Genomic DNA, 24,568 nt, shown 5'->3' with positions numbered 1-24,568 from the left:
GGGCCACTTGGTAACAAACACTTCCACTTCCTGAGCCCTCTTTCTTCTCGCGCCGCGGGGCGCCGCGCCGAGCACACGACCCCGCCCCCGCGCGTTCCCATTGGCCGGCGTCGTTCACCCGGCCCGAGCGCCCCCTGCTCTTGGTCTCTGATTGGGCCGCGATGTCCACACCTTCGGTGCGGCCCCGCCCCCGGAATAAGGGGCTGGCGCGGAGTCGCGAGCGCTCAGTCGCCGCGCTGGGTGGGGATTGGTCGGCGCTTTCCGGCTTGGGCTCCTCGCAGTTACGCGGCCGCACTTCGCCGCACACCTGTTCGCTCAGCCCACCGGCGGCGCGGGGGTTCTCAGCAGGGCTGCCTCCCGCCTGCCGGTCCGAAGAGCGGGGAGAAGGTTTGGGCCGTCCCGCCTCCGGCTCCCCACGGGACCCCAAGTCGCACCACTGAGCCGTCGCAGGGCGAGATGAGCGCGGACGCGGCGGCCGGGGCGCCCCTACCCCGGCTCTGCTGTCTGGAGAAGGGCCCGAACGGCTACGGCTTCCACCTGCACGGGGAGAAGGGCAAGCTGGGCCAGTTCATCAGGCTGGTGGAGCCCGGTTCGCCAGCCGAGAAGGCGGGGCTGCTGGCCGGAGACCGGCTGGTGGAGGTGAACGGCGAGAACGTGGAGAAGGAGACCCACCAGCAGGTGGTGAGCCGCATCCGCGCCGCGCTCAACGCCGTGCGCCTGCTGGTGGTCGACCCCGAGACGGACGAGCGGCTGCAGAAGCTGGGTGTCCAGGTCCGCGAGGAGTTGCTGCACGCCCAGGACGGGCCCGGGCAGGCCGAGCCCCCCGCCGCTACCGAGGCGCAGGAGGCTGGTGGCGAAAATGAGCCGCAGGCCGCCGCGCCGGAGCCGCGCGAAACCGACAAGAGCCGTCCGGAGCGGGTACGTGTGGGCCCTAACCCGGCGGCGACTGGATGGGGGGTGTGGGGGGGAAGCGAGAGGAGACCCAGCCGCCCCTCGGACGCCCAACCGCGCGCCTGCCTCCCCTTTCAGAAACTGGATCCTCGAGGGGGAGACTGCTTCCGCCTCCCGACAGGTCGCACTGGCTTGGGGCTGCGTCCCGTTACCCCCACGCCCCTTCCCAGACTGGGCTAGGACCCTGAGCGCCTTGCCTCCGGCACTGCTTGTCTCTTGGCTTTGGGGAGCGGGAGTGAGAGAGGGCGGCTCAGAGGAGCGCGCAGTCCCCTTTCTTCGGCTCTGTTGGCGGTGTCTGTTCCCGTTCTTCAGAACCCCCCAACTCTGTCCCTCCTCGCACACCCCACTCCCTGCCGCCCCAGAGGTGCCAGCTTCCTCCCCGGCCCCTTGAGGATGGTAGCTGCAGCTGGGGCGAAGCAGCCGCCACCCGACTTCAAAAAGCTAGAGGAGTAACAACTCCCAATTCTGTGCGGAGCCCCCGCACCAGGAGGAGAGGGGTCGCCGACAGGCTTCTCCAGGCAGCGCCCCACCCCTGCGGGCGGGTGCGTGTATCATTAACCTCAGCCTGGCGGGACTTCATTCTCCTGAAGTACTGGTGTGACTTCTAAGGAGAGGGAGCCCCACCGGCTCCGGGCGATGTGTGGGGGTGGGGTCCGGGGAGGAGGTGCAGAGGCGTCTCCGGGGGTGGTGGCGACTCTGGCACCGGGAGGATTTATGAGTCTCAGGAATGTGAGGCGTAAGCTGGCTTGTGTCTGGGAACGGGAGGGGAGGATTCGGAGGAAAAGAAAGGGCTGGACGAAGGTGTGGAGAGAGTAGCCTGGTGTCGCAGGGCCCTGCAGAAGCCAACAGAACTCACCAGGGACAGGTGGTCTTGCCCTGTGATTGCCTGTCTCACTTCAGTCTCCTGGACACCAAGCTGACTGGTTGCTTTTTGCCCATCTTTGGTGTTTCCCCAAACGGTCCCAGTTTGGATCAGCTGCAGGAGGGGCAGTAACAAAACAGGAGTTGTGATGAGAGCCTTGTGTCCCCAGAGAGTGAAGGAGGGGGAGGCCGGAGGGTGCAGACTAGGGGGAGCAGAGCCTGGGCCTCCCAGGGCCCGGTTGGCTTGGGCCAGCTCTCCACCTGGTGGCAGCGTGTGGCAGGGGCGTCTGTGATGCCGGCAGAAGCCTCTCTGGACAGAAAAAAGGCACCCTTCAGCCTTAAGGTAGAAGGTGGAGCCCCAGAGGACCAGCTGGTTTGGTGGAAGCAAAGGAAGTGAGGTCGCCAGAAGCCTTGTCCAGCCAGAGCTGGGCGCTGGCAATACCAGGGCTGCTAGGCTCGCGCTTCCTGCCTCTGCCAAGCTGGTGTTGGCAAGGATGGGGGAGGGGCCGGGGCATCCCTGGCAGGGGTTCGATACCAGGGAGTTGGAAACCATGACCTCTGATCCCAGGCAGGAGGATCTCGTTTGAACTTTGTGCTGAGCTGAGTGTAGCAGTTTGTCATTCCCTCTTTTTTTTTTTTTTTTTCTTTTTGGACTTTGGCACTGGCACAAGTAACCACCTCCCCGCTCCCCATCCCCCGCCCGAGATGCCGTTATGTTCAGCTCCTCCCCTTGCCCTTTTGATTTTTTGTGGGGGTTGTTTTGGTTGGTGTGGTTTTGGTTTTTGTTTTTGTGGTTTTTTTGGTCTATCTGCTGCTGGGTGAGGAAGGATCCTAGGGGAGCTGGAGGATGCCAGGGGCCTGGTGGCCTGACCCAGCCTGTGCTCTCCCACCATGCCATCTGGAAAAGCCAGTGGAGCTTGACTTTCTGCTGTCTGGGTGACCCTCAGAATCGGATTCCCCCAGCTGGTGATGGGACATCTGCATTTGTGCATATTTCTCAGGCCAGGAGAAGTAGTACGGTACCCTCCAGCTGGTCCTGGGGACACCATCACCAGGCCTCTTGGGGTTTCAGGTCCACAGGCAAGTCACAACTTCTCTGAGCCTTGGTTCTCCCATCTGTAAAGTGGGGAGTGTTGTCATACAGTGACCCCTATTTCCTCTAGGATTTTACGAATAGTGGGAAGTACTTGAGCCCCAGGTGGATGCTGAATTGAGCACCTTCTGCCCGGGCATTTGTGCCAGTCCCTCTGGTAGGAAATGCCCATGAAATCTGGTGTGGCAGCCATGCAGGTGACCTGCCCTGTCATTGCAAAAAAAAAAAAAAAAAAGTCAGTAAACATAGTAAAACTGACATTTTTCCTAAAGACATCTCACATAAGGAATTTGAGTTTTACTAATGAGTTTACTTAGCCTGAATTTGTTTGCAAAGTGGGGACTGTTAACGGTATCTTCATTGGTTCTCACACGTCCAAAAAGCGTTCAGTGGACAAGTGCCACTCAGAGATTGGGTGGCAGGTAATCTCATTGGGAAGACCACCCTGGGTGGAGAATCCTATAGGCAGAGGGTGTGGGATGATGCTTGTAGTACTATTGGAGGAGGAGGGGGAGGGATTTGCAGCTGTGTCCACCTGCTCCATTGGTAGCTTTCCTCACCCCCTCTGAAGGAGGAGCAGCAACACTCCTGCTCACAGCACCGCCCCTGTGTGGATGGGCCCCAAGGCCTGAGCTACCTCAAGCAGGAGTGACTTAACCTAGGCCTCTGTCTCCTCCTGTGTAAGTTGGGAGCATAGGGGCGGCTACACTGGGTGGGGGTTACATGGGGAGGTCCATAAAGGCAGTAGCTCCATGCCTGGCATGGAACCGCTCAGCAAATGTTGGTATTTGAGTTGGTAAGTATTTCACAGTGATTGTTACGTGCCCACTCTTGGGCTGTCAGCCCTGGTCCTGCCCCTCCTTGGGCAAGTGCTGCTGTGTCCCAGCCTGGCGCTGTCTGAATGCTCGGTCGGAGGTCAGTGGTCTGGAATAATCAGAAGGTGCTCCACAGCCTTTCCCAGTCTGGCAGCCCGACAAGACCCTTCATCAGTCTGGGAACCTGTCACTTCTCTTCTCCATGAGGCACACTGCAAAACCATTCACAGCCCGCAGAGCCTTTTCTCGACCCTGCAGGCAGAACGAGCTTTTTCTTTGCTCTCCTTCCTCCTCCTCCTCCCTGTCCTCTGCATCTTTTATGGCTATGAGCACACAACAATCAAATCACCTGTTCATGATCTTGACCCACTGCAATGGTGAGGAGGGTGAAGGTTGTGGCTGCTTTTGTGTTTACATCCCTGGTGCTGTGCCTGGCGCAGAGCAGGGAGGGGCTCACATAATTTTTGAATGAACAAGTGCATAGTAGCCATCAGGCACTTTTATCCTAATTCATCTCGGTCCAACACCCCCAGACATCGAAATTCCAGACAGAACCTACCTACTCCTTTCTCTTGCCTGCTAGCAGCTTCCGTTTGGGGAGTAGAAAGGTAAAATTGTCCATTGTTCCCTGCAAACCTCAGCTCCTACTTCTGTGAAATGGGAACACCAGAACCCACCTTGCAGGGTTTGGGGGAAGTTTGATGAGATGATAGGGGTGTGTGTGTCAGTGCCTAGCTTGAGGTACATTCTTGCCAGACCTGACTGACCCTGATCCCAGAGGCAGAAACAGTGCAGGCCGGGGACCCTGGCTGGCTCAGTCCATGGAGCTTGTGACTCTTGGTCTTGGGGTCGTGAGTTTGATCCCCACGCTGGGCACAGAGCCTGCTTAATAAATCCCGGGCACCTAGATGGTTCAGTCAGTTGAGTGACTGCCTTCAGCTCAGGTCATGGTCCTGGGATGGAGCCTTGAGCCCTGCATCGGGCCTTCTGCTCAGTGGGGAGTCTACTTCTCCCTCTCCCTCTGATCCCCCTTACTCAGGTCAGTCATACTCACTCTCAAATAAAATCTTAAAAATAAATAAATAAAATTTAAATTAAAGACAAAAGGAACAGTGCAGGCATCCCAGGCAGCAAGGTGGGTGAGTGGGTGGGCGCGATGCACTGGCAGCCTCCCAACCTCCGGCCCAGGATACGCGGGCCATTTCCCACTGGCAGGTTGGAGTTTGGGAGGGCAGAAGAGAGTCTGCGCTGTAGGATGTTTGGATTTGAAGTAGACAGGGTATGTGATGGTGTGAGCGTGGTTCCTTCTCTGAAGCCACAGATGTGAGATTTCTTCTCCCCTGGTTCCTACCTTCAGCTTCCTATGAAGTTAAATCAATAATTCTGGTGAGAATTCTCTTGGAGACAAAATGGGGCACTCTCCGTATGTCTAGATGTGGGCCGTTCTCTTCGTCTCCAGAGTTCTCATCCCACGGGGCCCTGGGGAGGTGAGGGACCACTTAGGAATTAGAGATGCAGGCCTTCTGCAGACAGATGGCAGAGTTCTCAAGGCCGGTATGAGATGCTCTGCTTTTTGCTGCTCTGAGATGAAGTCAGCCCCGCGGGGAAGGAAATTCAGTTCTAGTGCAGCCTTGTGTCCTAAAGATACTGATGGATTTCCATGGTTCCCCTATGACAGTCATGCAAGTTAGGTCTTAGTTTCTCCATTTTTGTGAGCGGACAGTGATTGCTCAGTAAATGATGACTATTACTAGTGCCCGGCAGTGTGCTGTGTGCTAGACATGCTTTGTGTCGGGGCATCTGGGTGGCTTAGTCCATCCGAGTGGCTCATCCACTCGGACGCCAATCAAGCATCCGGGTCTTGATTTCCACTCAGGGTCATCTCAGGGTCGTGAGATCAAGCCTCAAATCTCTCTCTCTCTCTCACATAAATCTCTAAAAAAATAATATGCCTTATGTCATTCAATCTACAAAACTACGGCATGAGGTAGATACTAGTGCCCGTGTCCCCCTGGAAACGGAGTCTTGGTCAGTTCAGGTGGGGCAGCCCCACGTGGACAGGGGTTATTACCCCAATTCTCTCCAGTGCCTGCATAGCCACTCAGCCATGCAGTTGGGTTGTACTTGAGGGCCCGACTGTCCAGCTGGGGGTCTCTGACCATCGCATTCTGGGCTACATAAGAGCCATCACAGTGAGTGGAATACATTCACCAGCTCCTTGCAAGGAAGGGTCCCTGTAGCTTCTGTCTCTTGGGGGTATCCTTTGTGGCATCACAGGAAAGTGCGTCAGCGCAGAAGTGGCCTGGCTCCTGGCCCCACCCATCTCTGATGGGCTGGGATCTGGAGCCCACCCACCAAGTCTCTACCTTACCCTAACACCCCCCCCATCCTAAGAACCCATCCTTGCTGGCTCTGGGGCTTCCCTGCAGCACAACCCCCCCCTCCCCGGCCCCGCCCCCCAAGGCCAACCTTGACCTATTGGCCTTAGCCTTGCCTCACCCCTGAAGTAGGACAGCTCACCCTGTCTCCAGCCCTCTGGGCAATGTTTAGGTTCCTATGCCCTACAAAAGGGCCACTCCCTCATTGCTGTGTTGTCTGGAGGCTAGACCTCTGACTTCCAGAGTCAAAGGCTCCTGCCCTCCTGGGTGTGTTACAAGGTTGTGGTGCCCAATTCAAGTGTGTGTGTGTTGGGCTGGGGTGATGTAGAAATGTGTTTGGGGGCGGCACCTGAGTGGCTCCGTCCGTTGAGTATCCCACTGGTGATTCTCCACGCTGGTCACGATCTCAGGGCCTTGGGATAGAGCCCTTGGGGTGGGGCTCTGTACTCAGCACAGTCCGTTCGAGATCCTTGCTCTCCCTCTCCCCCTGCCCCAACTTGCGCATGCACCCCCCAAATAAATAAATCTTAAAAAAAATTGGGGGGCGGACAGCTTGAGAGTTGGGAGTGAGACCTCTAGAATATCAGCAGACCCTGGTGGCAGCCACTGGCCACGTATGGCTCTTCTTAGCACTTGAACTGTGCAGGTCCCACTTGAGATGTGTTGGAAGTTAGAAATGCACACCAGATTTTGAAGGCTTCCTACAACCCAAAAGACATAAAATAACACTGTTAATAATTTTGAAGTGGAGTACCTGTTGAAATGATAGCAGTTTGTGAGATATGATAGCATATTATGTGAGATAAAGTCATTGTAATTAATTTCTAATTACTTTTTTTTACTTCAATGTGACCCTGGGAAATTTTTAATTGCCTCCCTGACCGACACTGTGTTCCTATTGGACGTGCTGTTCCCCATCTGAGTTCCGAGCCTGACTTCTCCTCCCCTCCTCTGTGGACTTGAGCGGTTGATGTGATCTTTTTGAACCTGAGTTCCCTCATCTGGGAAGGAGGGCAGTCATACCTTCTTCACAATATTGGAATTAGGTTTGAATGAGAAAATGTACATATAATCGCGGTGTGGCCCTTGGCCCACAGTACGGGCTCAGTAAACAGTAGCTTCTATTTGTTATTTTAATAGAGCCGCAGTTACACAAGCTCTCTGAAGGTCTTTGTCCCTTCAGGACGGCCCTTAAATCCAGTGACTTCTGGGAAGGAGGGTGACGAAGAAGAGGGGATGAGGGAACAGTGGCTGCCGAGCGCTCGGGCTTGGGGCGGCCAGCCTGGAGGGAGTCCAGCCAGGCAGCAGCCCACGTACCAGCCTGCTCCGTCCCAGGCTTGCCCAGCCCTGGGGAGACCTGAGCCAAACTCCTTCGGATGGGTCTCTGGCCAGCACCGGGAGGAGAGAAGCTGGCGCAGGGCCCCTGCGTGGGGCGTGAGAGAAGCAGCTCCCACTTGACCGTAGGTCTCCCTCCCAGAGCCCACCCAGTCCACCCAGATCACCCTGCTGGGGTCCTGACAGGGGCCGTCCCACTGAGAAACAGGAAGGCCAAGATCAAGGGCTAGAGCTTTGTCACAAATGGAGATGGCCAACATCCCTGTCTGCACAGACCTGGGTGGGGAAGGTCCTGTGGGCACGGGTCAGTGGCCGCCGAGCCTTTTCTGTACCTCGGGTGAGGAGAAGATGCCTCTAGCCTCGAGCTCTGGCCACTGGCCAACAGTCTGAGCTCCTGGTCACTTCCCAACCTGCCCTGAGGACAGTGCCCCCTTGCTGCCCAGTCACATGTCACCCTCAGGCTAGGCCAGCTCTCGCCATCCATCATGGCTTCCTTGAAGAGCTGGCACCAGACCCGAGCTGTGTCTCTAGAGTTCTGTGGAACCACGGACCTGCCTCCCAGGGCAGCTGCTGGGCTCTTCCTAATGCCCAGCGTCCCCCCCATCCCACCCCCCGCCAGAAGCACCAGGGCTCCTTCTGCCCACCCCCCTGTCCCCTTGTTGCTGGGGCTGCTCTCCCTGGGGCAGCAGGCTTCAATCTTATCTGCGTAAACAAGAGCCTTGGCTGGGCTGGGCTGGGCTGTGTTGGGGGAGGGGCAGTCTGGGAAGGTGAGGGTCACCTCTGTTGTTCCCCTAGCCACCCTGGTGGTCTGCCGGCTCTAACAGCCCATTCCTTCTGGGGCCCAGAGCTGCCTGGCCTTCTGGAAGGAGCCTGGCTGTTTTCTATAGGGCCCATCACCATGACACCGGCCAGGGAGGGGCCGGGCCCATTGGGGCGTTGGCCCCCAGCAGCCCTCCCCGAGGAGGAACAGGGAGCGGCCCTGGGCCTGCTCCCCAGAGACGGGCACTGGGATTAGGGTATCGACTTTCCTCGGCTTTCCAGGTGGTTGCTGGTGGCGCCTATTGAATTCCGTGCCCGCCGTCCGCTCCCTGGGCTGCGTGGGTGGAGGTGATTGGGCGGCCACGTGGGGCCAGGCTGGGCTCCCTGGGAGAGAAGGAGGAAAGGAGCGGATGGCCACGGGGGCCACGGGGGCCCGTGACAGGATTCGGGACAGCCTGCCAACCTGGGGGGCGGGGGGGGAGGTTCCAGGAGAAGAGTCTGAAGGCAGCTGTCCTGGCAAGCTCTTTTCTGGAAAACTTGTCTGGTGTTGCCTGGAAGACTCAGTCCCACCCCCCAGGCACCCCATCTCATTTGCGCTGTCCTTTGGCCACCACTGCCTCTTGTTCCTTCCTCTTGCTTCCGAGTCTCCCCCAGGTGCCTCATGAGCAGGTCCTGATTTCTGCTTCTGACCTGTCATGGTGTCTGGGATCCCTGCCTGGCACTCTGAACGCTCTGAGGCCATGCTCCCCTTGAAGACCCCTCCCCACCCCCAGCTCTGGACCCCTCCTGAGCCCCTGGGGGCCTCACAACCAGGAGCAAGATCAGCTGGACTTTCCAGCTACCCCCTTTTCCCCAGAGGCAGAGCCCAGGTCCTACTTCAGCTCTGGGGGTGCGGGCCCAGGAGCAGCAAAGGCCAGGCTCTGCCCCGGTCCCTGCCCCCTTCCCACCAGATCCCCAGGGAGGCTGCCCCCGCCCCCCACAATTCCTACAGGACAGCCTCCACCCTGGTCTGCTGGGATGGGCTGCTTTGATGGGCTGACTCGGCATCTGGCAGGGACACCTCCTGGAGACAGCTGGGGGAGGGGTGGAGAAAAACAGCCTGGTTTCCTGGAAGGACGATGAGCCCCCTCCTCTCCCTTGGGTAGGAGGGTGCTGGATGGGGCCCTATAGGTGTCTGAACATGTCAGAAAACCCCCTGGAGCTTCCTGTCCCCCTGCTCAGACACCGCCAGAGGGTCGGAGCAGGTCCCAGTACCAGGGAAAGGGAGCAGTGGGGAGCTGAGTCCCATTTCCTCCAATCCCACGGCTTGGGACTGGCGGCGGGGAGTGAGGTTCAAAGCAGGCCCTCCGGGCCTTAATGACGGGCCTCCGGGAAACATGCCCATGTGGGGGATCAGGAAGAAAAGCCTGCAGCCCTGACTGCTCTGCTGGCCAGGAGCTCTCCCCGAACCGCTAGGCTGCCCCAGCCCAGGCCTGCCCACTGCTGCATTGCTTATCCCAAGCTCGGGCTGGAGCCGTGGCCGCAAGAGGCCTTGAGGACCCGGAAGGAAGGCTGTGGTTTCATCAGCGGCCGGCCGCCTCCCAGCAGAGCCTGCGCCGCCGTGGGAGAGCAGCCCATGTTTATGACTCCTGCTGAGGCCTCCTCCCAGTCTGGACTTGGGTCCTTCGGAGCCACCCCATGGATGGTGGGAGGAACACGGGGTCCAAGTCAGAGACCTTGTGAGCGCTCCGGCTCCTCCACTGTGCAGCTCGCTGGGTGACATCGGGCCGTGGGCTTGACATCTGGACTCTCGGTTTCCCGGCCTTGAGAATGGGGGTGCCCGGCCCCAGCCAGGTTGCGATGGGAAAGATGACTCTTTGGAATGAGAGGAGGTGGGGAGGAGCGGGACGGCAGAGCTGCACGGTTCTCAGGGTGATTGCGGGCTCAGGGTGATTGCGGGCTCGGCCTGGCTGGGGCAGAAAGCTGAGCCTGCCTGTGGTGGCAACTGGTCAGACCTGTTCCTGCTCACCTGGGCCTGGGGGAGGGCTGGGCTGGCAGCTTCGTGGCGGGATTAGCTGGAGGGGAGAAGAGCCTCACTCACTTTATCAAACAGGATCCTGTGGGGGCTGCCGGGGGGATAAGCAGCCGCTGGGAGGAGGGGGCCCCTCCTGGAATTGGACCCTGTTGACAGGGAGAGTTGGGGAGAAGAGAAGATGCTTTGCAACCACTGGGGCTCCCCTCTGCCCCCCCCCCTTTAATGCTTGCTTCTCTGGCTTTGCTACTATATGGGATGAGGGCAGCCTGCTGAAGGAGAAACCAGGGAAGGGCCCACGGCCTCTGGCCCAGATCAGGGTGAGATACGGGTCCAGCCATCACCTCTTTCCTGTCTTCCTCTCCACAAACCCCACCAACATCCTGAAACACAGAAAGACCTGCCCGGGCAGTTAAAGGAAGGCAAAGTCACCCTCCGGCCACCCCCGCCCCCCATGAGACTGAAAGGGTGGGGAGCCCCACATGGCAGCTGCCTGCTGGGACTGGCAAGTTGGGGCAGGAGGCCCCTAAGCCCTCCTCTCCTTCCCTGCCTCCCCGGCCAGCCCTGCTCCCAGCTGGGGACTGGCGACTCAGAGCAGCCTGGCCCGCACCCTACCCCCCAGAATCTCCCTTCCCGGCTTAATGTGACTCATCAGTAGGGTGGCCAGCGCTGGGAAAGTCTGCTCAGGCACAGGGATTTTGAAGTTGCCAAGTGTTCCCACCTATGTGAATTCTCTCACTTGGCCTCCCCGCGACCCTGGCACCCTATGAATGAGGAACTCGAGGCGCAAGAAGGAAATTACTTGCCCCAGGTCACATAGCTAGTAGGTGGGGAAGCTGACACTGGGGCGGGGGCCTTGACTCCTCTGCTCGTGGCCTGGGGGTCACTGGGCACTAGCAGGCTGGCTGCTGCAGCTCCAGGCCTGGAAGGAGAGGGAGAGGGACCCCCAAGTCAGGCCTTGGGCTCAAGCTTCTGGCTGAGGTTTCAGTTGCTTGGCCTGCGCACACCCGGATTCCCTCCGTTGTGTAAATGGGTCCGAGGGCTGCAGCGTCTAAGCTAAGCGGCTTAAGTTGGACCAAGGATGGTGAAAACCATTCTCAGCCGAGTGTACAAGCGCTGGAGAGAACTCTGCCTGGGCCCTTTCAGTCCCGACTCTGGCAGGGCCGTGGCCACAGCCACGCTGGGCTCTCCCCACAGCCCAGCCCTGCTTCTCATAGCCCTTTCACCATGCAGGCTTCCCCAGCAGGGTCTTTGGGGTTCTGCTGCTGCCTTTGCCCCCAGCCTTCTGCTGGCGGGGGTCCTTGTCCTGTCCAGGACTCCTTACTGTGATTCCCCCAGGTCTGGGGTCATCTGGCTGCCTGCTTCCTTTATGCTGGGCTGTTTGGCTTGGATGGGGAAAGGCTTTACTGTAAACACACTGACCAGCTTTCAGTAAACACCCTGTCTCCGCTGCTGCAGAGAACTGGGTACCAAGGGGCTCAGAACCCCCAGTCACCCAGCCAGGCTGGCAGCGGTGCCACCCCAACCCCAGAGGGGACCAGACAGAACTTCTACTGGGGAGGCATAAGGTAGCAATCAAAATAACACAATTAACCTCAGAACATCACAAGGGAAGGGACTCGAGTTAATCTGGTCCCGCCTCCCATTTGCCAGAAGGAGGTGACTGGCTTGGAGGGGGCACCTGGGCAGTGTGTGACAATGCCAGGTCTTCTGGGTTCCAGCCCAGCATCTCTCAGATTGCTGTGTGGGAACCTGCAAACTTGCCTTAGTCCCATGTGTTCCTTGTGGGGGAGGGGAAGGGGTCTGGCACCAGGCTGGGAGGGCGGGACCTAACAGGATGGAGAATGGCCACGGATCCTCCTCTGTCCCCACAGCGGGAGCTGCGGCCTCGGCTCTGCACCATGAAGAAGGGCGCCAACGGCTACGGCTTCAACTTGCACAGCGACAAGTCCAGGCCGGGCCAGTTCATCCGGGCAGTGGACCCAGACTCACCTGCCGAGGCCTCAGGGCTCCGGGCTCAGGACCGCATCGTGGAGGTAATGCTTCCCAGCCTCTTCCCAGGCACCTGCTTCCTGCCTACCTCCACACAGACAAGCATTCCTGGGGCAGCCATCACACCGCCTGCTCCTTGGTTGGCGCAAGGGGTCCAGGGAGCCCAGATGGAGGGAGGGAGGGAACCAGAGAGGGGAGAATCATGGTGGGTGGGTGGGCCGGAGGGCGGGCAGGAAGGGCGATGGATGGCCGATAGCCTAATTCCCTCCCCCCACCTTCTCTGGGTTCTTATTGACGGAGAGAGACACTCAGTAGCCCAGGATCCACCCAGCCCTTCCAGTGGACATGTGGGGTCACCTACAGAGTGTCCCTACTGCCTGAGGCCTCCGTGGTGGCAGGTGCACTCAGAACTCTTTGTGTGGTGCTCGGGAGGAAAGGAAACGTGAACCCTCTGCCATGGGCGAGCCCCAGAATCTCAGTCTTAGAACCTTCGAGCTAGAAGAACCGCTCTCCCAAGACTTCTCATTTTACACGTGAGCAAACCACGGCCCAGAGCGGAAAGTCGGACACAAGTACATAGAAACGCTCAGGCCCATCCCAGGCCTCGCCGATCTTTCCTGTCCTTCTGTCACAGCTGTGTTTGTTTAGTCTTTTCTGGATATTTTCTTTGGCTTTTTCTCACGTGTCCTGCCTCTTCATTTGATTGTCAAGTGGGAGGACCACTTGGCTTCTAGTTCAGGACTCCCAGGCCAGGTGGGTTTCGTGTCCCCAGACTGCCAGCTGGCTGAGGACAGGAAGAGGACCCTTCACACCACCTCCACCTGCCCCCCTAAAACTGTGCCAGTAACCCCTGACCTCCCCTCCCCCCACAACAGGTGAATGGGGTCTGCGTGGAGGGCAAGCAGCACGGGGACGTGGTGTCCGCCATCAAAGCCGGTGGGGATGAGACCAAGCTGCTGGTGGTTGACAAGGAGACTGATGAGTTCTTCAAGAAATGCAGAGTGATCCCATCTCAGGAGCACCTGAGCGGTGAGCAGCGGAAGCCCCGGGGTCAGGGACGTTGGTGGCCAGTGCTCTAGATCTCACTGTGTCCTGGCTGACGGGTGGACAGTTTCCTGTTTAATAGCTTCCTCCCCCTCCCTCAGGGGAGTTTGGGGAAAAGAGGGGCCTGATGTCGGGAGAGGAAGCCGGGATGGCAGTGGACGGGCTTGAGCCATCACGAGGGATGGTGAGACTGGGCGGACGGAGGTACTTATTCCCAGACCAGAGCCTCAGCACTGAAGGGAGGCCTCCGTCCCAGCCCCTGCCCCCCTAGTAGTAGGTTCTCCAGGCAGCGCTCATGCAAGGGAAGGGTTAACTCCAGCTTTGCTTGGTCAGATCAGAGTCCAGTGACAGGGGCCCCCTGCCTCCCCTCCCTTCTCAGGTTGTCTTGGAAACCCAGGCTCACTGGCTCTAGACGCCAGTGGGTGCCTCCTTGGTCCCTGGTTCCCGGGCCCCTGCCCTCCCCACCCCACCCCCAACACGCTGCCAAGCCTGGCACCTCCTTCTGCCCAAGCCCCAGCCCAACGGTGCCAGGCTGCTGCTGGAGGGCAGGAAGGAGTTAAGCAAAGCTCTTCTCCCTGGTGTGGACTTTCTCCCTGGAGAGATGGCTCCTGGGGAAGGCGAAGTAGGGTGGGTGGGACCTCTTTGGACTTTGCAGTGGGCAGGGCCTCCCTAAGGTTGTCGGGGGGTTTTTAGTTGTAGGGGGTGATCCACCTAAAGGTCCTGGCACAGACTTCACCTCTGGGTGGAGGGGTCAGGTGGACGCAGACTCCAGGCCTGGGAGGTAGAGCACCGCCGTATCCTTGTTTCCCGAGTTCACAGAAGCTATAGATAACTCAAGATAGTCGCCTTCCTCCGTGAGGGGGAGATCCAGGCCCTCGAAGCTCCATCCTTGCTCTGGGTGGAGATTCGGATTCACAGCTGCTGAAATACCTTCCCCTGAGGCCTCCAGCTTCCTTCCCCCACCTACCCCTAAGGAATCAGCCCTCAGACATTCCTTCTTCTTATCTCTGTGGCTGGGTGGGATGGGCCCTGAGAATCTTGGTGGTGATTGTGGGGATTGTAGCCTCTGGCCTGAGGAGCCACACAGGGAGGGGCCTGAGGGCAAGTATCCTTCCCAGGTATTGAGGGGGGGGTGTCTCCAGGCTGCCCTCCACTCCTCCCAGCTGGGTATACCTGCCCCCCACAGAGAAGAACGCCCTCCCAGCAGCTGCCTCCTGACCACCGGAGACAACCAGGGGGTGGGGGTGGGGAGTGGGTGAGGGTCCCCGTGTCCCAGCGATCCCGTGCTCAGCCACTATGGGGAGAGGGTGGGTAGCAGTAGGGGGGAAGTGGTGAGTCAGGTATGCCTGAAGTCCAGGCCCCAGGAAAGATGCACGTTGATAGGGAAGAAAGAGTCCGAAGAAACCCACACAGTCTGACCAGCCCCAGCGGTAGAACAGTCCCACCTACAGCCAGGCGGGGCCCTGCCTCAGCCCAGCGAGGGGGGACCCCAGGCTGGTGTTCTCTCCTCCTGAGCACCCCGTCAACCTGCACATTGGCAAGCAGGAGTGGGGATGATTTTCTCTTTTCGGTGAGGCCGCTGCTGCCCGGAGTCGGGGGTGTGTTTCCCACTCTGGTGCCCAGGCCTGGGGATCTGCATTTCTGACATGCTTCCCAGATGATTCCTAGGCAGGCAGCCTGGAATTTCCTCCCCCTGAAGGACAGCAGTTTTTCCAAATTGTTCATGACCCATCTGTGGTTCGTGAGATCTAGCTAGCAGGCAAAGACTAGCGTACTACTTTAAACGAAACTGAATTGAAAATACAGGAGAGCATTACGAGGTGGTAAGGGTGTGTGTTGCTTTGTGAAGCTTGTTCGCTGAGGTGTGTGTGTGCCGGGTCACCAGGATGGCAGCCGTACTGCAGGAGGGCTGCAGTCAAGGGACTCAAACACTCACATAGGGCACAAGGTCTAATTACGGGCCAAACCCGGCAGCTGTCCCTCCTCCTCTCCGGGCGCCGCTCCAGCCACATCCCCCAGAGCTTCTGGACTCACCTTGCTGGTTTCTTGTTTTTTCTCCCCTTCTCCTAGGTCCCTTGCCTGAGCCCTTTACCAACGGGGAGATTCAGAAGGTAAAGGCAAGACCCCCTGATGCTCCTCTGGCCCGCAACAAGCCAGGGGCTGTAGGAGAAGGGTTGGAAGGCAGCACGGCTGGGACAGTGGGCCGTTGGGCTCAGGTTGCGGCCCCCTCCTGAGCCCGGAGCTGTGGAGCTGCCGGCAGTGCCCCCCTCAGCCCCTGTGTGGAGCGCTTAGGCAGGAGGGAGAGGAGAGGCCTGGCGGGGCCCCTTGCAGCCCGCTATCCTGGTGACAAGCCCCGCCTTCAGCTCCCCACCGTACAGAAGAGGCCATTCTTCCCCCCAAGAACAGAGCTTCAGTGTCTGGACGCACGCCGCCTGGGCCCTGCCACTTCCAGTCTGGGTTGGAAGAACAAAGCCCCTCCTCCCCTCCTCCCTGGGCAGAAGGGAAGAGAAGGCCGCGGAGGCTGGGGAAGAGATGGTGGGGCCTGGTGCCGGCGGCGGCCGCAGAGGAGCCCAGGCAGAGGCTGAGCACCAAGCTGAAGCCTTGGCCAGGACCTTCACTCTGGGACAGGCTGACTCCGAGGCCGACCACAGAGCTGGAGCTTTCTACAGGGCCTGCTCAGAGGGTTCCCATCCCCAGGGGCTACTGCGGTGGAGGGAGGGTGGCCTTGGGTCACCTGAACCTTCTGTCACCCCATCTGTGGGCCTAGAACTCTCATCCCTCTTATTCCTCCAAAGCCCTTCTTAGCTGCTTTGGGGTTAAGGTTTCAAGCTTCCTGGGGTCAAGTCCAAGGAAGCAGGTGGGCTGCAGGAAATTCAGGGAGTATCACAGTTCCCTGTGCCAGGCAGAGGCCCCTGGGATCCCCACACCCCCCTCAAAGCCCCTCCACGGTCACTGGCCCAAAAGGCTAGTCGACGCTGAAGGCTACTTTGGGAGAGCTGGGGGGTGGGGGGTGGGGGCATGTGAGCAGTTTAGCTAATCCCACGGTGGTCCCTCCCACTCGGGTGGTAGAACCAGCCTGCCCTCTGATCCTTAGAGGAATGTGAAATGTCAATCCCCAAGGCTGGCCAGCCAGCCCCCCCAACCCCCTACACTCTCCTACAGACTAAGGCAGTGTGGCTTCTGGGTCGATGGGAAAGGCTTGTGTGGGGTTTCTCAGACCAGGGCACCTGTTCTCCCTGGAACACACTTCCTTGTTGAGGACCTCCCCACCCCATCCCTTGCCAACCCACACTCCTCTTCTCTGTGCCAGGAGAACAGTCGTGAAGCTCTGACCGAGGTGGCCTCTGACAGCCCCAGATCAGCCCTGGCAAGATCCACCTCCAGTGATACCAGTGAGGAGGTAGGCTGTTGGCTGGGTGGGCAGAGGGTGGCACTGAGTTACAGGAAGCCCATTCCCAGGCCACGCTCGTTCCTGGCACACCAGCCTGCCTTGGAGGTCACATGCTGTGCCACGTTCTGTCCTTGTGACCTGGCTTCCCTGGGCACTGCCCCAAGGGAGCCACCTTGCTGAGGCTGAGGACCGGGGCGCCTGGCCGGGCACTGACTCCCTCCCTCTGCTGCCACCTCCTCTTCGCAGCTGAACTCCCAAGACAGCCCCAGGAAACAGGACTCCACGGCCCCCTCGTCTACCTCCTCCTCCTCCGATCCCATCTTGGACTTCAGCGTCTCCCTGGCCGTGGCCAAAGAGAGGGCCCATCAGAAGCGCAGCAGCAAGCGGGCCCCGCAGATGGACTGGAGCAAGAAAAATGAGCTCTTCGGCAACCTCTGAGCATCCTCCTGCCGGTGCCCAGGAAAGCTGGGCGGGCCTGGCCAGCCCCCAGGCCCCAGCCCTGCTCCCTCACCCTCCTCCTCACTCACTCCCTGCTCCTCCTCCAATCAACACTTAAATCAGCACCAGCACCCTCCCTGCCCCCACCCCCATCGGTGAGTCTGATTTTTCTAGAGAAATAAGCTCTTCCCTTACTTCTGGAAAGGTGAATGTGTTTCCATCCTGCCCCGACCAGAAAGCAGACTCCTGCTCCTCCTCCGGGAGTGCTCCAGCCCCTTGCCACTCCCCAGGGACCTCACTGGAACGCACACCAAGCAAGGATGGGGGGGACCTGGCGAGAGGTCCCATTCCCTTGCAACCCCAAGTGATGACCAAGTCCGGGGTTGGTGAGGATCCCCAGTGACAGCAGTGACACTGCGGAACGGACAGGGGTCCATCTTCCTCAGAGCCATGGCTTGGGCATCTTATTTTCGTTCATTTGATTTTTTGAGTGCAGTATCAGAATTTAGAGGGATTTCTGTGTCCTTAATTAACATGATTTGTCAGGTTGTTGCATCCAGGACATAGCATCAACCTCGACCTTGAACTTCATTCCTGCCCTGGAGCCCCGGGCAGCATGGGGCAGGTCTGGCTACCCCCTGCCCAGCCACCCTAGTGTAAGGAAACTCCATCAAATTCAGCTGGCTTCCATCCTGCCTCCGCCTCTGTGTCGTCTTTTAGAGCTCTGGGTGTCCCCAGGGCGGCCTCTAACCGAGGGTGGTGTAGTCCAGGCTTCTGGAACTCTGACAGGGGAGTAGTACCACGTGGGCGGCTGTATGCTGAGGGCTGTAGCTGCCTGCGTGCTACCTGTGGGAGTGGGACCTGCCCAGCTCCTGAATGGATGCAAAGGCTGCCTGCCTACGCCCCCCCCCCCCACCCACCCCTGGCAAACCTTCAGGTAGGACGTGGGAGGGGAGGTTGACATGCTCCGAGGACCTCATGCACTTTCTGATTCAGGAGCACAGAACTGGTGAAGGCCCCAGAGGAGCTGCATGCAGAATGCAGAGAGGGGCTTCAATCTCTTCTACTCGCGGCCTGCGGGGTGCAGGGGCAGCCTGGGGCTGGCAGCAGATTCACCATCTCATCTGGCTGTGGACACGACCAGAGCGCAGCTGTCCAGGACAGGCTCCGTGGCAGGTGGGGTGGAGGGGGCTTTCCAAGGGCAAAATACCTGCTGCTCAAGAGATCAGGTCTTTCCCACCGCTGGCACCTGAGGCCACATCCTGGACGTCTGCTAGGGTAGCCCACAAGGGCTGAGGCTGCCAGGCCCGGAGGTGCTTGGGCGGAAGGGAGGCTGATGCTCAAGGAGACCGCTAACCAAAGAGGACCCAGGGAGCCCCTGGGGTTCAGAGAAAGCTGGGGCACATCTGGTCACCTTGGCCTCTTCAGTTTAGATTCCCACCAGCCTTAAGAGAAACCATTCAAAACCTTTTCATAGTATCCTGGCCTTAGACCTGGCCCACGCCCTCCCAACTTTGCCTCTAGCCTGTGACTCCTGGTAGAAGCCCCTGCCAGGTTAAGCAAGGCCTGAAGACTGCTCCACGGGGCAGCAGAGGGGACCCTCCCCCAAACTGGGGGCCCCTGATAGAGCAACAAACTATCACTGAGGGACCAGACACGCTACAAACTGTCCGTGCCCAGCAAGCAGAGTCAGACTCTAGTTTCCCATCTACATGGAAGTGTTGGAATACACGTCTGCATGGGGACGGGGCAAGGAAGGGGTGCTGGGAGCCGAGGGCCCCAGCCACGTTCTGGCTCTGCTACCTTAAGCAACGTCAATGCAAATCATCTGAAGGTTTCCCCCCTTTGAGATTATGGGGTACCTTTAAAGGTCTCTTCCATGGCCACGTTTTGAAACCTGTTTGGCCTCAACAGCCACCCATATGACGGGACAGGTGGGAGTTGAGGGATGTCCCGTGTCCTGCTGCTAGGCGGCCCCTGCCATCCGAAACCTGTGCTTCTGGCGCCCCCTTGTGGGTTTGTGAGGCGCAGCTCCTCCCAGAGGCCGAAGAGCAGAGTGTGGGGAGGTCGGAGGTCCCTTTGGGAAGGTACACAGAGCGGCTTCTGCTTTCTCCGGCAGCCCTTACAGCTCAGCAGAGGCTCCAGGGTTCACCAGCAGAGGGAGCTGCGCCCACAACGCTCCCGGGTCCAAAGAGGAGGGAAGACAAGGGTTTTGCCCACATTCTGAGCCACCTAGCTCATTCCCTTCCAAACTTCTGGGATCACGCTCAGCGTGCTGCTGCAGGATGAAAGCAGACTGCGCTCTTCCTGCCCTGACCCCACCCCCAACCTCACTGCGCATGGGCCCAAAGAAAAAGCCAGACAAGGTGCCGTGCAGTGCGGTTTACTCCCAGCCAGGGCCGCCTCCACAGGGTGCCTCTGGCCTTCCCTTCACCAGGCCCCCAGTCGCCTCTGCTCCCACCACCACCCTGCCTCCTGGGGCTTCACGCTGTCCACTCCAAGTTCCAAGTCCAGGGCTGGCCAGGAGGATGGGCTGTTTCGGAAGTCACTCATCCACACGACCAGCCTGAGGGAGGCCAAGGCTGGTCCAGCCCAGAGTCCGAAGCGCCCCACAGGAAGAGTCACAGGCTACAGAGGGGCCAGGTGCACAGTGCCCCGAAGCCCCCAACGGTTCACCTTGTGTTACGGAACTCTGCTGTACTGTGTGGTCCCAGCACCCCCATTCACATGGGGCGGCTGCTGACAAGGCCAGCTGTCACTGGGACTGGGGCGACCCATCTCCATAGCACCTCTCTTCCACGTGGCTGGTCTGCTCCAGAAGCCACTGCCGCTCATGCTCGTTCACTGTCAGCCTGAGCGTCACCTCTTGGAAGACGCTGCTCACAGCCACCTGTGTGAGCAAGGGGGGGGGGGGGGGGGGGGGGGGCAGGTACAGCCACAAGCTCCAGCACCACCAGGCCCCACCACCTGCCTCAGGCCTTGCCCTTCCACCAGCAACATCCTCACCTGCTCAAAGTGAAGCTTCTGGAACATCCGGATACTCGGTTCATTTCCTTGCCCAATTTTAGCCTCAAATTTGGTCAGACCTAATTTGGTCACTCCTTCCAGAGAAGATGGGGGAGAGGGACGAGCCACAGAATGAAGCCAGCCCCTCACAGCCCCTGCCCTGCCCCTCCCACTTGGCAGTGCAGGCATCTGTCCCCTGGTCCCCACCCTCAGGCCTGAGGAAGGCCCCTCCCAACGTGCCCCACCCCCCAACCTGGGGCCTGACCATGCCCCCGCTGTCTCTGAGGCTTCCTCACCGTAAGACATCATCATGAGAACAGCCTCGGTGCCAAAGCCTCTGCGCCTGCAGCCGGGCTCTAGGAGAAACAACGGTAGTCACTGGCGGCGTGTGCCGGGCTCCACGGCAGGCAGAGCCGTGAGGCAGCCCAAACCTTGGTTCATCCTCAACTTGGACCGGCTGGTGCTATTACTGCCATTGAGCAGACAGGGAAATAGACAAAGAGAAGTCAAAATGACCCGCAAAGGGCTCCCAGCAACTCAACCCCAAAGCCGACCCTTTAACCTCAGTGTCCTGCCTCATTAGGACAGTCTTAGGGGAAGGCTGTGGACCAAGGAAGACACAGACTAGAGGGGCTCCTCCCGCAGCGTGGGGAGATCTTGGGAGGGTCCTCAGCACTCAGCGCCCCCAGCAGGAACAGGGCAGAATGAAGTCTGGAGACCACTTCCCCGCCCCCCGCTCCACAAACCAAAGGTTAAATTCACCCCTAAGCAGAGGACAGAAATAAAGCTGCCGACCAGGGGGGAATCACTGCCCGGAGAACCCTACGCAGTCCCGGCTGGCTCAGGGTGCAGCAGCTCCGCGGGCCAGAGGGAGGGAAGGCAGGGCCAGGCGGAACCAACCTGCAATCATGACCTCAATCTCCCCCAGGGAGGGGTCCCCCAGATCTGTGAGAAAGAGGTTTACGTCTCCCGCCATGCAGCTCTCTTCAGTGGTGCTCGGCCGGGCCTGCCACTTCTCTGCATCCAGCACAATGAATGTACACTCTGAAAATGAGGCAACACGGTTATCACCTACTCTCCCCGAAGAGGCGATGGGACCATAGTCTTCCTACCCAAACCACAGAACTGGAGAGCACAGTGGGCCAGGAGGAAAACGGGCCAAGCTTCCCTTAACTGATGACAAAGCCCTAAATTTGTCTTACGCGGGAAAGAATGGAGCCCCAACAGCAGCTGTATTCTCAGAGAGCAGGAACCACAACTGTGTTTGAGCAAGACCCGTGAGGGGCAGGGCCTCCAGGTACAGCCAGAGCCCTACACACTCTTCTTTCTCCAAAATCATTCCAAGTCTGATGTTGTGAGTGGGGGCAAAAGGCAGAAGCCTCGGTCATGGGGCCTGGCTTCCAGGAGCATCAGAGTAGGATGGTTTCTGGCACCTCCCAGACTTTTCAGGAAGGGTTTTTTTCACAAAGCTTCTGGGGCCCAGAAGGCTAGAGAAAGGGAGGGAAGCCGAGACTGCCTCGCCTCTGGAGCCAGCCCTCCCGCTGCCAGCCCGGCCCAGGGCCCGCGCTCCTCACTGTCCGCGTCCTCCCGCCAGCTCCGCTGCATGGAATGTTCCTGCTCCAGAGTCAGTGGCTCCGAGGCGGTCAGACGCCGCAGCTCCTCTGATCTCATCCACTCGTGGTACCTGCAGGGACAGGGGGATGGCCTTGGGCATGCAGGACTGACTCAGGAGTAGGGTCTGACATTTTCTGAGATGAAGAAGTGGATGGTAGGAAGCAGCAGCCCACGGGGCTAACACGGGGCTCATGAAAGATCCAAGGAGGGGCGTGCGGTGGCTCAGTCGGTTAAGCGCCCGACTCTTGATTTCAGCTCAGGTCACAATCTCTGGGTTGTGAGATGGAGCCCTGCATCAGCCCAGAGCTGGGTGTGGAGACTGCTTGGGATTCTCTCTTTCCCTCTGCCCCTCCCACTGCTTGCAACTTGGCGCTCGTGCACGCTCCCTCAAAAAAAAAAAAAAAACAAGGAAAGGGTTATAAAAGCTAATAAAAGCTAAGGCAAAGGGCCACAAGCACTAGCGCTAGAAGCAGGGGTGCCTGGGTTGTTCAGTCATTAACCATCTGCCTTCAGCTCAGGTCATGATCCCAGGGGTCCTGGCATTGAGCACTGCATTAGGCTCCCTGCTCAGTGGGAAACCTGCTTCTCCCTCTCCCACTCCCCCTGCCTATGTTCCCTCTCTTGCTGTCTCTCTCAAATAAATAAGTAAATAATAAAATCTTAAAAAAAAAAAAAGAAAAGAAAAAAGGTCCTAGAAGCGAGCTAGTCTTACAAGAGAACAGCAGGAGGGGTCCGTTCTGTCTCTCCAGCTTCCCATGCTGTCTCAGGGGTCAGCGCTAGAGGAATCGTATTAAGGCAAACATTCCTCAAATTCCTGAGCGAAAGTCTATGGCAAGCTGTAAAGACAGCTGGACATGCCTCCACAAAGGCCAGATTGGAACCCCCAAAAAGAAAAACTACAGGAGTGTCTGGGTGGCTCAGTTAAGTGTCTGCCTTCAGCTCAGGTCATGATCCTGGGGTCCTGAAATAGAGCCCAATCGAGCCCTGAGTGGGCTCCCTGCTCAGCAAAGAGCCTACTCCTCCCTTTCCCTCCGTTCCCTGTCCACCCCCCACTTGCGTGCACATGCTTGCTCTCTCTCTCAAATAAATCTTTTAAAAAAGAAAAACTACAAGGAGAGAGTATACCCCTACATCACCACCATTCCAGGCTACCAGACGTTTGCCAGCTGCCCTGGCAGGAGTCCCACCCTGAGACTCAGCTCTGGCCTTTCAGAACAGCAGACATCAGAACAACCCATCAGCTCTTATCAGCTTTTATGACAAGATACAGTCATGGCTTCAAGAACAGAGCATACCGGGGCCCCTGGATGGCTCAGTTGTTAAGTGTCTGCCTTAGGCTCGGGTCATGGCCCTGGGGTCGAGCCCTGCATCTGGCTCCCTGCTCCATGGGGAGGTTACTTCAGGATTCTTTCTCCCTCTGCCCCCTCCCCCAATCCCACTCTCTCTAAAATAAATCTTAAAAAAAAAAAAAAAGAGGGGTGCCTGGGTGGCTCAGTGGGTTAAAGCCTCTGCCTTCGGCTCTGGTCATGATCCCAGGGTCCTAGGATGGAGCCCCACATCAGGCTCTGTGCTCCGCGGGGAGCCTGCTTCCTCCGCTCTCTCTGCCTGCCTCTCTGCCTACTTGTGATCTCTGTCAAATAAATCAATAAAATCTTAAAAAAAAAAAAAAAGAACTAAGAAGAGAAATGTCACTAATTTACAATTATGCCGTTTCTTTTCTTACACCCATTTAGTTTACATAAAATCATTCTCTGAAGAAAGTCCAAAACGGAAGCTGAAAGGATGGAAGGCGAATGCTGGGGGAGGGGTTGCTGAAGTCCTCAACCTCTGCTTCAGTGCTGGCTTCTTTCTGTAAGGACTTCTCGCAGCAATGTTTCTGCTTCCCAGAGCAAGCCGCCTCTGGGATTTGGGATGAGGAAGGCTGACCCTCCTCGCTACATCCTGGGAGAGGAGTTTGCATCCCGTGTTAGGTGGACTGTTACCTAGGCACGTGCTCTGCGGTGTAAGGTACTAGCACCACCTTCTTCCCCAGCAGCAAAGTGTTCTCATTTAACCTCATGGTAGCGACCTGCAGGAGGGGAGGGCAAACACTTCAGGACCCTGTGTTTCCTCCCCTTAGGGTGGAAGCCCCGGGGCCTTTACTTCCTCCCGGAGCTAAGTTGTCAGAAGAACCCTGGTCCTTCTTTCTTTCCAAACATTGCAGACTCTAGTCCCCTTGCGAGAAGGGGGAAGACGGCGGTCTAAAGAAAATTACAAAATCCTTGCGTCGCACCTCAAGGGGCTAAGCCTGAGCGACCACTTCTGCGTACCCCCTTCCATCCCAACTCGCGGAACTACGAAGCCTCAAACCCAAGCGCCAAGATCTGACCCCAAAGCTCCCATCACGTGCCCCTGTCCCGAGGCTCCACCCCAGGATCAACCTTCCGTCCCGCTTCAAGCCTATTTCCAGCCCCTCTTCCCCGCGACCAGCCCAGGCGCCGGACTCGGACCCTCTCTCCTCCCCACCCACCAAGCCAGGTCTAACCGGGCCGCTCCGGGGTGAGGCAGGCTTAAGTTCTCAGTCCCCTCCCCTTTGTGCGGACAAGCAGGCTGCTCTCCTCGATCACCCCCACCGCCGGGGTCCCGGAGCGGTTCAGCTCACACCCACGCCCCGCCCACGAAGTAGTCCCCAGCGGACCCCGCGAACCACCTCCTCCGACCTGCCCCGCTCGCCCTCCGACCCGCGGCCCCCTTCCCGCACGCGTCTGGGAGTGCCCCTCCCCCGTTTCCGCCACGCAGACGGCAGCCGCCCCGGCCCAATCCCGGTCCCGCCTCCGCGAGGCGCCCAATCAGCGCGCTCCGTCCCGCCCAGGGCGCGCACAGGCAAGGTGGACTCCGGGC

The 24,568-nt window shown here is 58.8% G+C and overlaps 2 protein-coding genes across 6 annotated transcripts; one reads left to right on the top strand and one right to left on the bottom strand.

Moving 5' to 3' along the window:
• The first annotated feature begins 215 nt into the window (after window positions 1-215).
• On the top strand, window positions 216-17,763 carry NHERF1 (NHERF family PDZ scaffold protein 1). Its single transcript, XM_059378756.1, has 6 exons — window positions 216-918; window positions 12,078-12,239; window positions 13,071-13,224; window positions 15,310-15,350; window positions 16,550-16,639; window positions 16,877-17,763. The coding sequence occupies exons 1-6, from the start codon at window positions 457-459 to the stop codon at window positions 17,066-17,068; spliced, it is 1,101 nt and encodes a 366-aa protein (XP_059234739.1). The 5' UTR covers window positions 216-456; the 3' UTR covers window positions 17,069-17,763.
• Window positions 17,764-19,435: 1,672 nt separating this feature from the next.
• NAT9 (N-acetyltransferase 9 (putative)) lies at window positions 19,436-24,475 on the bottom strand. Of its 5 annotated transcripts, none has more exons than XM_059378758.1 (7): window positions 24,388-24,475; window positions 23,671-23,756; window positions 21,649-21,758; window positions 20,975-21,118; window positions 20,371-20,430; window positions 20,075-20,169; window positions 19,436-19,958 (listed from the first exon to the last, which is right to left on the bottom strand). In XM_059378758.1, the coding sequence occupies exons 2-7, from the start codon at window positions 23,745-23,747 to the stop codon at window positions 19,824-19,826; spliced, it is 621 nt and encodes a 206-aa protein (XP_059234741.1). In that variant the 5' UTR covers window positions 23,748-23,756; window positions 24,388-24,475; the 3' UTR covers window positions 19,436-19,823. The 5 variants fall into 5 exon arrangements, with proteins under 5 accessions (XP_059234741.1, XP_059234742.1, XP_059234744.1 ...); XM_059378759.1 differs by having other exon boundaries at window positions 24,378-24,472; XM_059378761.1 differs by having other exon boundaries at window positions 24,366-24,443.
• Window positions 24,476-24,568: the final 93 nt, after the last annotated feature.

This window comes from Mustela nigripes, chromosome 16, assembly GCF_022355385.1.
Source record: "Mustela nigripes isolate SB6536 chromosome 16, MUSNIG.SB6536, whole genome shotgun sequence".
NCBI classification, from domain to species: Eukaryota; Metazoa; Chordata; class Mammalia; order Carnivora; family Mustelidae; genus Mustela; species Mustela nigripes.
Note: the sequence above shows the minus strand (reverse complement) of the source record. Positions and strands in the feature narration are given on the sequence as shown.